This window comes from Echinops telfairi, unplaced genomic scaffold, assembly GCF_000313985.2.
Source record: "Echinops telfairi isolate 266 unplaced genomic scaffold, ASM31398v2 ScPeMD7_60;HRSCAF=208, whole genome shotgun sequence".
Lineage (NCBI taxonomy): Eukaryota > Metazoa > Chordata > Mammalia > Afrosoricida > Tenrecidae > Echinops > Echinops telfairi.
Genome location: NW_022103958.1, coordinates 6,040,117 through 6,051,969, shown reverse-complemented (window position 1 = coordinate 6,051,969; position 11,853 = coordinate 6,040,117). Strand labels below are relative to the sequence as shown.

The window sequence follows — 11,853 nt, the reverse complement described above, 5'->3', positions numbered from 1 at the left end:
CCCCACAATGTCAGCTCCCCCACGAGCCACTGTCAATCCCCACAGACAACGTCAGCTCCCCCGTGGGCCACTGTCAATCCCCAAGACAATATCAGCTACCCCATGGACAATATCAGCTCCCCCATGGGCCAATGTCAATCCCCACAGACAATGTCAGCTCTCCCACGGGCCACTGTCAATCCCCACAGACAACGTCAGCTCCCCCGTGGGCCACTGTCAATCCCCACAGACAATGTCAGCTCGCCCATGGGCCAATGTCAATCCCCACGGACAATGTCAGCTCTCCCGTGGAGCAGTGTCAGCTGCCCCAGAGGTCAACGGGCTCACCCTTCAGCAAGACATTTTGACCTAGGGGCTGCTACATAGGCCAAGGTCAGCACACACTTGGCTCCCTTAGAGAATAAAAATGAGACTTGGTGCCTCCTGGAGCCCTTCCAGCCTCACGATTCTGAGGTGGCCTCAAACTGCTGGCCACTCTGGGTATTGTTGTCATTGATACGCCAACGCGTTCGTTCTGCACAAGAGGCCCTGGGTGGGGCAGAGTCCAGTGCTCAGCTACTATGTGAAGGTTTGAACCCACCTCGAAGCCCCTCAGACAATGGGTCTCAGCCTTGGAAACTGGGGCTAGGCTCTAGCATGCAGGGGGGCGGGGGTGGGGGTGTCGACGTGAGTCAGAATTGACTCGCCTGTTGCTGGCACTTTAAGTGTTCACTATGCCACCACAGGGAAGCGAACCACGTGGCTGCTGCCCGTGGATGTGGCTGTGTGCCCTGAACCTGAGCATGGCTAACAAGTCGCCATGTGGACGGATCAGCACGTCTGTCCTTCGGTGCTTTTGTGACTAGCTCCTCCAGGGAGTTTCCCAAGGAGAGAAGGGGAAGAGCCGAGGCCACACGTGTCCCACTCAAGAGAACTCGCCAAGGAGCTTCAGAGGAACCAGTTCTAGCACTGATGAGCTGGGGTGGTTTGGGTCAAGGGGAGAGGGACGCATATGGCCCACGAACATCAGAACGGAGCGGTACCTTCCAGACGAGTCACAAACAGTTCCGCCTTCTGCCGGTCATAGTCCAGGCAGTAGTGGAGTTTGGGGGCCTGGTTCCAGCTGGCAGCCTTCTCTGGGTTCCAGGTCTCAATGACGCAGACATCCTCCACCACGCCTGTTGGTAAGCAAAGTGGTCTTATCAAAAGGGCCACACATTGGGGTGCTGGGGTCCTGTTTCCCCTGATCACACCATTCCCCTCTCTGCCCCCTGTGCCACAAATCCAAGCCCAGAGCTTCCGGGATTGGGGGAAAAGCCGTGGTGGACACGTGCTCCCCCCCGGCCAGTGCCACTTGGAACCACTGTAATCTGGTGGTCAAGACATGGCCTTTGGTGTCAGACATGAGCAGATGCAGAATAGTCGGGTGGCCTGGGACACGCTATTTAACTCCTTTGAGCCTCATCTATTCAACGGGGCTCATAGTGATTTCTCCTTCCTGTGGTCACCGACAGAATTAAGTAGGGAAAATACTTAGCCCAGAGCCGGGCCCCTGATGAGCGTTCCCCGTAAGGGAATTGCTGATGATTACAAGTCTGCGTTCACTTGACTAGCCTGTGGTTCTCAGGGGGATGGCCAAATGCTCGTCTAGTTGCTGTCATGGAGTTGTACACGAGTCAATCCATTGGCTTTGAGAAGAGCAGATTCCCTGCCAACTATGTAATGTAATGCAATGACCTCACGTCTGGTATCAGGTCATCATCCTTTTAACACCACGTAAGGCACCCAATCACTTTCCATAATGCAATCTACTGTAACCTAGTCAAGCAGTCCCTTAAAGATAATACATCATACCATTATAGGGTACACCGCAAGCCAACTTGCTTCTGAGTCATTTAAAAACAAAAAACACCCAGAGGAGACACGGAGACACACACCCAAGGAAGACAGACACCAGGAGAGGATGGTTCACAAGTCAAGGAACACCAAGAACGACGGAGAAGGAAAGGATGGCCGGCCTGAGACTGTCAGCCTCCCAAACTGTGAGAAAGTAAAGTCCTGCTCCTTAAAGCCACCCCCTGGTGGTATCTGTGTCAGAACAGCACTGGGGCACAGGATCAGAAACTTCAAGACCTGGGTGATTCTGGTCACCCCACTGCAGGCAAACTCTGCCTGGCCAATCTCTGGCCCCACCTCTCCCACATGGCACCGTTCCAGCTCCTCAGGAATCGGCGGTTAGAGGTGAATGTTGCAGAATGAGTCAGGCGTAGATACTGGGGGCAAGGTCACGGCTAGTGGAATTGACTTTACTGCTTGTTCAATAAATACGTGCCAAGTGAATGGTGACTTTATCTTTAATGTGGAAGTTCCACCAGATTCAGAAGAGGATGTGAAACAAGGGATATCATTGCTGATGTCAGCTGAATCTTGGCTGAAGGCAGAGACTACCAGAAAGATGTTTACTTGTGTTTGGTTAACTATGCTAAGACATTTGATTGTGTGGACCATAATAAAGTATGGATAACCTTGAGAAGAACAGGAATCCCAGGAAACACTGTGCTCTTGTAGAACTCGCACACGGATCAAGAGGCAGTTGTGCAACAGAACGTGGGAATCCTGCACGATTTAAAACCAGGAAAAGTGTGTGCCGGTTTGGATCCTCTCGCCACACTTATTCACTCTGTCTGCTGAGCAAATCACCAGAGAAGTTGGAGTATAGGAAGAAAATGTAGCATCAGGATTGGAGGAAGGCTTATTAACAACCTTTGATATGGCCATGCCACAACCTTGCTTGCTGAACGTGAGGCGGACACGGAACACTTGCTGATAAGATCAAGGCTCAAGGTCAAGCAGCCTTCCGTAGGGACTGCAACAAACTCAATGGCAAGAAAACCCAGGTCCTCATCACAGGGCCAATGGGTAACATCATCACGATCAATGGAGAAAAGGTGGAAGTTGTCAAGACCTTCGTTTCCCTTGGATCCACAATCTATGCTCGTGGAAGCTGCAGTCAAGAGAGCTAATGGTGCATTGCTTTGGGGAAATCTGCTGCACAAGACCTCGTTAAGGTGCCAAAAAGCAAGGACGCTTCTTTGAGGACGAAGGTGAGCCTGACCCAAGCCATGGTGTTCTCAATCACCTCCTGTGCATGTGAAGGTTGGACACCGAATAAGGAAGACCGAAGGAGAATCTATGGATTTGACTGATGGTGCTGGCGAAGACTATTGGAGATACCATGGACTTTAAGAAGAATGACAAACCAGTCGGTCTTGGCAGATGTACAGTCAGAATACTCGTTAGGAACAAAGGTGGCGAGACTTCATCTCATGCACATTGGGCATGTGGTCAGGACAGACCAGTCCCTGAAGATGGACATCATGCTTCATAAAGTAGCGGGCCAATGAAGAAAGAGTAAGACTTTCAATAAGATGGAGTGACACGGAAGCCGTAACAATGGGCTCACACACGAGACCGATTGTGAGGGGGGCGCAGGACGGACCGGGCAGCGTTTCCTTCTGCTGTGCACAGGCTCGCTGTGGGTCAGAACCGACTTAGAGGCACCGAACATCAACAACAACATCCACACATATTGCTCATTCTACTTGTCACTTGAACCGGAATCTAGTATCCGGAAGGTTCTCGTGAGGCAAACATAATTCGATAACTAAGTGATCCAGGAGCCACAGCAGATGCCCCTGCCATTTAAATCTTGCTGATGTCCAGAATGACGTGAGAGGGCAGAAATATAAAGGACTCGGGTCCAAATCAAACTCGCTGGCTGTTGGGTCAATTCTGACACCCCCACCCCCACCCCCACTCTGTGGCACAAACAGTTAAGGGTTTGACCACTCACTGAAAGGCTGACCGTTTGGACCCACCCAGAGGTGCCTCAGAAGACAGCCCACCGTCTCGAAAAGCCTCGGAGCACAGGTCTAGGCTACAAACACAAAGTTGCTGCCAGTCAGAACGAATTCGAAAGCAGCCAACAAGAGCACGTGGTGAAAGACTTCTCTGTGCAGGGAAGCAAGAAGCAGGCCGTCCGTCTGGGGTGTGATCCACGAGAGAATGGGGACAGGAGCCCACAGGGTCTCTGGGATACGCGGAGAGACCTCAAGAGGGCCACCACATCAGCATCAGAAGTGGAAGGGGCTTCCTGGCTCCCAGCACCCTCAGCTCTCAGCCGGCCTCAGCCGTCCACATCCAGACCAACCCCCACTTGGTCTGACACCACTGGGCTGCACTGCCTCCATGCCAGGAGGTCGTAGCTAGGTGGGGGTGCCAGTCAATAGCATCCAGTTGACTCTGAGATGGTCCAACCTTGGAAGGGACCAAGGGGCCCACCCCGCAAGAAGGAAGTTGCAGAAGACCCCTACCATTCTGGGGGAGGATGAACAGCTCCTCCGTGACCTGCCTCTTGAGGCGACTGTCATTGGGAGCCTGGGGGCTGGGTGGTGCCGGCGCCTCCTCCGTGGTCCTCAGGGTGTAGTCTGCGTAGTTGATGATCTCCGGGGCGGTCACAGTCGGCTTGGGTCCGTAGATGTCTGGGAACTTGAGCAGGCTTCGGGGCTGGACAGGTTCTGTGGATTTCTTCACATTGAACTGAAAACCCAAATCATTGTGATCAGTCCCCAAGAGGCCCCCTGCCTGCGTTTCCCCCACCGAAGGGAGATGTGACGGTTTGGCCTCTCCTGGGAGGCTACTGGGAGAGACACAGCCAAAAGCCATCTCCGGGCCACCAGCTTCTGTAACATCGGGAGTCACACCATGGCCACCAAGATGTCCAGCCCACTCAGTCATCCCTCCTTTGTTTATGTCTCCTTGCTTTATCCATGTCTCCAGGCACCCCTCCCTCTCTTTACCCACCCCATCACCACCCCTGCCTCCCTCCAGCCTTGCTGCCATCTCTGCTTCCTCTGCCCGTCTCTTCAGAGACTCATCTTCTCCTCTCTTCCTCCATCCACCCCTCCCAGCACCCATCCCTTCTGCCACAGGGCTCAGTCCCTATCCCGGAGAAGCCAACTTAGAACGGAAGACCTGCATCCCATCGTAGGAAGAGGTTCTCCACTCTTCCAGACAGGAAGTATGTCTAGTGGACATCGGAGCAGAGGCAGCGGAGCCCGCGTCCCTGGTGAGAATGTGAAAGCACCCAGTCCACCCGAATCCGCCCCTCGCTCTGCATGCAGTCACAGGAGCAGCCCTGAACTTACTGGGTGAGCCCATCTGAAGGAGGTGGTTTGTTCCTGGAAGCCAGGAGCATCGAGACAGTGAAGGCTTATTGTGCCAACCTGGCTGATAAACACATGTGGGGTTCACTGAAGGGTGGAGGGATAAATGGCTCCGTGAGCCTCACCTTTCTAGTTCTCGGGTCCCTTGCTGTCTGATGGTCAGACCAGGGTGCAGCTGCCTTAGCCAGTTCCCTGCTTCAGCTGGCAAGGCTCACTTCCTGCAAGACATCCCTGAGAAGAAGCCACATGGACCTACCCCGATGCAGCCCTGGGTGCTGGAGCAGCCGTGTGGAGACCCCTACCAGGGCTGAGATGCTTATACATTCACTGATTCGGCTTTCCTCCTGCAGTCGGCGTCATAGTGTGTTTTGTGAGATAAAGGAGGACTTTGTAGATCAGTGTCGGACACATAGGTTAATGTTGGACTTATAAGCTTGGACAGCACTGGGTTGGGATGCTTTCTTAACGTACACTTGCCCTTTATATAAAACTCTCTCTTATATACAGATGAGTTTCTGTGGATTTGTTTCTCTAGTCCACCCAGACTAACACAATCCCCAAACAGAGGTCCTATATGCATAGCAAGCAGCCAAGGAGATCCAGAAACTGCCTTGGATGGAGTGCCATTGCCCGCCCCAGACCTCTCTGCATCTCCTCACCAAAGGCATCTGTCTGCACTGACGGGTAGCTTTAATTATCTGTAGTTTCTTCTTACGGTCTCTCACTAAGATGTTGGGCCTCCCGTGGCTGCCTGCCGTGGGGAACGATGTATCACCCCGACCAGGCCGACCGTGGGGCCTGACAACTGCACACGAGCCTCATCAAGTAGTGCAAGCCGCGGTGGATGACCAATCGCACGCTCTAGGTCCGTCTTATTGAGCCCCTTTCCACAACCTGGCTGCACACATCTTTCAAATGCATCTAGGTCCTTACACCTGCGCGCCCAGGCAGCAGAAGAGACAAGCGTGGGTGCAGAGGCAGGTGGGAGGGTGGGAGGTTCGCAGAGACTAACAGGTGGAGGATGAGAATGGAGGGGGAGTGGAGCAACCGGGGTGGGGGTGGGGTGGGGGACAGATGCTACCAGAAGACCTGGGCTCAAGCCTCCCACCTGCATGGAGGATTTGGAATGCTGGGTTCTCTGATAAATGACCCTGGAGCTCAGGGAAGAGGACCTGGGGATGGGGAGGTGGGCAAGGGGGCAGGGTGCATAAGGGAAGCTGTCCCCTAGGGGCAGGTTATCAACAAGTGGGGTTGCCTGCTTGGCCTCCCACTCCTAGCAATCGGTCAGTCGGTCCCAACATGGCAGTGGTTTGCATTTTGCTGAGAGGCGGGAAGCCGTGCTGTCTGTGTCCTGCCCGTGGACATGTTGCGGTGGAGCTTCCAGATGAGGCAGACTGGTGAGCTACTTCTGGGACGCAGTCAAGGAACACTTTATGGATCCTAACAGAACACTGCCTGGCTCCCTCAGGGACTTCACCAGGAGGGGTTCATTGCTGGAGGAGGACAACATGCTTGGTATGGACGAGGGGCCATGGGCTGCTCACCACAAGGTCAGCGGTTCAAACCCACTAGCCACTCCCCAGGAGAAAGACGAGGCGGTCTGCTCTCGTGGGGATTTACTGTCTCAGAAGCCCTGCAGAAGGGACTCCCAAGCAGCTAAGAGTGCACCTGTGCCCAGCATGACCTGTCCAGGTGGGTGGGAAAACCACGAGTGAGTTCTTGGACAACCTCCCACCCTCACCAAGTGGCCTGGCCAGTTCAGTGAGGGTTTGCTCACTTCTGCCACATCCTCCACTTCGCTGGATGGCATCTCCTGACACAGAACAGCACAGGGGCTACAGCTCGGCCTCCTGGTGCCCCAGGAGGAGGCAGATGGCAGGGGGGCAGGGGGAGAACTGGCCCTTCATTCCATGTGCAAATATTTACCGAATCCTCCTCCAGCCCAGGTCCCAGGTTCAGAGTGAGGCCCGCAGCAACGAGCCAGGTAGATGCTGCACTCCCCTTCCCGGCTGGGATTGGAAAAACAGAAATTAATCCCGCCGTTAATGATCTGTCAACAAATGCTTCACCTCGCCAGAGCCGCTGGGCGACCGCTTTCATGCTGGGATTAATTTTTCACCTGAAGGCCATCTGCTCGTCTGGGTTCTCACACTGGGGTGTCCCTCTCGGGGCAGCCTCACTGTGCCTGGACAGGACAGGGGTGAAGGGGACAGGTGGCATTGCCCCTTATGACATTGTCGGGGTGTCGCCCAGCCCCCAGTGACACCCGTGGCCTCATGTGGTACAGGAGGACACATGGCCTGGTTCATGGGAGCCCGAGGCTGCGGCTTCTGTGCCACATCTTCCAACCCAGGGGACTCGGCTCCCAGCACGAGGGCCGATGGGTGAAATGCTGTGGGTCCAAGGGTGTTCTCCTTGGCTTGTTTTCAGTAGACTGCCAGGCCTTTCTTCCAAGTCTATCTCAGTCTGGAAGTTCTGCCGAAGCCCGTCCTCCCACAGGGACCCCTGTTTGCACAGGGACTGTTGACTTAGAGGCAGAGCCCCCAACCTCACAGCCACACATGTGCCGCCACAGGACACCGATCTCACAGACGGGTAGGTGGTGGTGGACTCTACCACGTGGACTTATAAAAGTAAGGGAGAGGGCAGAGCAGGGAGGGTTGAGCATGAAGAATGTGGACGAGGCCAAGCACAGACCACCGCCGCGGGGTCTCGGTGACGCTCCCCTGAGAAGGGCAAGGGGATGCCAGATTCGGACTCCGTAGGGGAGTGTACCAGTGATCATGCACAATAACGTACAGGTTACGATGGCGTGTCCCCGGGCCAGCTGTCATAGCGGGCCCCTGGGCAGAGTGCCCTGCCCGTAGGGCCCCTGTGGTCGTCATCCTCGGGGACAGAGTGCCAGGCCTTTTCTCCAGGGACCCCTTGGGTGGGTACCAACTGAGGAGCCTTTGTTAGGTCACGGGGCACTGAACCTTCACACCACCAGGCCTCCTTGTGTACAAGTTCAAAATCCAGCCTGGTAGACAGGGGCCCGAGCTCTGACACAAGACAGTTTGGTTCCAATCCAGGCTCTGCTGGTTGCTTGCTGTGTGGCCCTGGGTCCGACTCATCAGCCTCTCTGTGCGGCTCCAGGGCAGGCACCGTGGGTCAGCGGTGGCAGAAAGCAGAACAGGGGCTGCTTCCAGGAGGACAGAGGAAGAGGCGGCACGAGGGAGAAGTGTGTCCTGGCAGGGAGGGGGACGACAAAAGCGATCCTGATCAGAGTGTGTGCTGCAGGCTAGGGTACACTGTTCATCAAGATCAATTGAGCTGTAAACGGAGGACGTAGGCACAGCACGCATGTCAGCGTAGGCAAACTACAGGGCAATGGAAATGATAAAAATAGACATGCGTGCTGCTGCTGGGTGCCGCCAAATCTGTTCCGACTCCTATCGACCCTTATGAACAGCAGAACAGAGGCCCGCCTGGCCCCGGGCCACCCTCACAGTCATTGTCACGCTCCAACCACTGTGTCAACCCATGACGTCTTTCTCTAGGGGTCCAGTCGCTTCTGAAAACATGTCCAAAGTGCAGGCGTTTTCTCTCTCTCTCTCTCTCACACACACACACACACACACACACCCTCTCTCCAATCCACTGAGTCTGAGGCCCTGGGGTGGGTGTAAGGTGGAAGGCAGCCAGCTTCCCTGTCCAGAGCACTGCATCTAGAACCCACTGGTCACGAGATCAATGCTCCTCGAAGGCATCTGGGAACACTGGCCATGTTTCTTGAAACCTCCAGTTCGGCTGGAAAATTCCATGAGAATGTTTGCCTCTGACCCTGCTGCTTGTGTTTCTACTACACCGTCTTACATTGCAGCCAGAGAGAGCTTCCCCTGTTTACTTTGTGGCTTGAGGTAGTTCTCAGAACACGGCTTGGTACGGAGCCCTCCCACCCATCTCCTCTTTACACACACACACACACACATGAGTGTTTCCTTTCTCACTCACTGTTGGCTCCCCAGGCATCCAATCCATTCCATCAAGTCCCTTGATGGAGAGACAGGCATTTGCTTCCAGGGAAGGACCAGCTCGCTAAGTCTGCATCTGAGCGAGGGGACCCACTGTCTTCCCAACTGTCTAGCAAACTGGTGGGGGGAATCTGGGTCACAGCAGTCAAATCTCTTAGCTGACCCCCAGGATCAGACGCTGCCACTCTCTGTCCCCGTCCCGTCCCCCACCCCAAGCTGCCTGAAACCTCCCCATCAGCAAGCCATCAACCCAAAGCCAAACTCATGGTCATCAAGTTGATTCCGACTCATAGAGACCCTGAAGGACAGAGCAGAACTGCCCCTGTGGGTTTCCCAGACGGTAACTCTTTCCAGGAGCATAAAGCCTCCTCTTTCTCTAGGAGCGGCTGGTGGTTTTGAACTGCTGACCTTGTGGTTAGCAGCTCAACGCCTAATCCACTAGCCACAGAGGCTCCTGAGTCACAGCTGGCAGCCTTGTATTGGTTAGGGAATGCCAGCTGCTATGTAACAAGCAGCCCACAGCCCTCCGTGGCTGAACCGCTGTCCGCTGTAACTTCTCACGAGGTCGCTGGCTTTTCTTCAGCTGATGGGAAAGGAGGGCCAAGTTGCATGGACCCACCTGATGCCTACTCACTTCGACCCAGAAGCAGAACAATGATTCTGTAGGAACAATGATTCCTTTGGCAAAGCAGTCACATGGTCTGGTGCCCTAATGCCAGGTGGGCTGGGCTGGGCATGCTCCACTGCGGGCTGGAAAGCCAGACCCTCTGGCAGACACCAGCCACTCAACTACACCCCACCCTTAGGTGCCCATCATTTCAGAGCCCCAGAGGGTGGGCACTAGTCTGGCTTCCTATTGTGCGCCATCCAATGTGTAAACCAACACATCGCAGACGGGAACCACGCTACAGCTCCTGAGGTTTGGCCAAGCGGCTGACGGAGATGGTGATGCCCACAGGTCTCCTCTGCAAAGATCTCCAAACGGACAGGGCCTGACCACAGCTCCCAGCTCTGCCAGGCTCAGAGGAAGTGCCAGCAAAGTAGAATAGGATGTTGGGGGCACGGAGCTGTGTTTATGATTCTCAGCACTGCCTGGTTTTCTAAGTAGCCTAACAGGTTCACAGAGAAGCCCTGATGGTGTAATGGCTACACATCCAGCAGTTCAAAACCCCAAGCCACCCCAAGGGGGGGAAGATGGAGCTTTCTACTCCTATTAAGAGTTGCAGCCTCAGAAATTTCCAGGGCCAGTTCTACTCTGTCTGTGGTAATGACATAATCTGTGGTCAGTTTTGAGACTTAGAGTGAACGGGTGGAGTCCGGCCTCTCAATCGGTCGCAGCTTGATGACCTCATTTGGAGGCACCACGGAGATAACTAGCTCGCTGGAGGCAGGGCAGGCTCTCACACCTTGGGAGACATTGCAGATGACGAGACTAAGGTGACCAGACGTCCCGTTTTTGGCGGGATAGTCCCAATTTAAAACATCCCGCGCAAGGGTTTTAAAAAGTCCCAATTTTTGGAAAGAATGCACGACAAGCTAGGGAATGGTCTATTTGGTCCATATAGATCAAATTTTTATTCAAGACCCTCACCCCACCCCAGTCAATGGTGTCCCGCTTTACCAATGTTAAAATCTGGTCACCTTAGCACAAGACACATGGAACTACTCTAGTGCCCTGAGCTGGAGGAGCCATGTAGAGACCCCTGCCAGGGCAGAGATGCTTCCACTGCCACTGGATCCACAAGACTTCCCACCCACTGGCCTGTGATTGTCCTGCATTCGGCATCACTGCATGTGTTTCATGAGTCTGAAGAGGACTTTATAGACTGGTATTGGACATATGGGGTAATACTGGACTTATGTACTTGATCTGGACTGGGCTTGGATGTTTTCTCAATGTTCAATTGCTCTTGTATGTACAGCTCTTTCTTATATAAGTGTCTATGAATTTGTTTCTCTAGTCTACCCAGACTAACAAACTGTCCTACAGGGTCGCTCTGAGTGGGAATCAGCTCAGTGAGGGTGAGAACAAGTTAGTCACTGTTACAACTCTATTGTACAATTGTGTCTGGGAAGAAGTACAGCCAGAGTGCTCCTAAAGCAAGGATGGAAAGACTTCATCTCACCTACTTTGGACCCGCTATGAGGGAGACCAGACCCCAGAGAAGGACATCATGCTTGGTAAAGTGAAAGGGCAGCGAAAATGAGGAAGGCCTTGCGTGGTGGTTACATAATTTCGTGTCAACCTGATAAATAAGTATAGGGGTGGAGTCTAGCTTGTCAATCAGGTCACAGCCCCATGATGCCTCCCTTTGGGCGTGGCTTCTCATGAGGATTCTGGGAACTTCCTCTCTCACTCTGCTCTCACCTTCCGGTTGACAAGTCACATTGACAAGCACTGAGGAGCCACTCAGAGAGCTGGAGGAGTCACGTGGAGACACATGCCTGCCCTGAGATGCTTCCACCGCCACTGGACCCACAAGACTTTTCACCTACCGGCCTGTGATCTTCCTGCATTCCGCATCCTTGCTTGTAACTGCATGAGTCTAAAGAGGAATTCATGGACTAGGATCTGACACGTGGGCTAATATCGGACTTATGCAGTTAATCTGGACTGGGCTGGAATGCTTCCTCAA

General features: G+C 54.0%; 1 protein-coding gene across 1 annotated transcript in view; it reads right to left on the bottom strand.

Moving 5' to 3' along the window:
- SYT13 (synaptotagmin 13) overlaps positions 1 to 11,853 on the bottom strand; it is a 48,282-nt gene that overhangs the window by 13,642 nt on the left and 22,787 nt on the right. Inside the window, exons 2-3 of the mRNA XM_004708425.2 lie at positions 4,353 to 4,578; positions 1,023 to 1,157 (exon numbers count right to left, since the gene is read on the bottom strand). Of these exons, the coding sequence (XP_004708482.1) occupies positions 1,023 to 1,157; positions 4,353 to 4,578 (361 nt within the window). The remainder of the gene's footprint in view (positions 1 to 1,022; positions 1,158 to 4,352; positions 4,579 to 11,853) is intronic.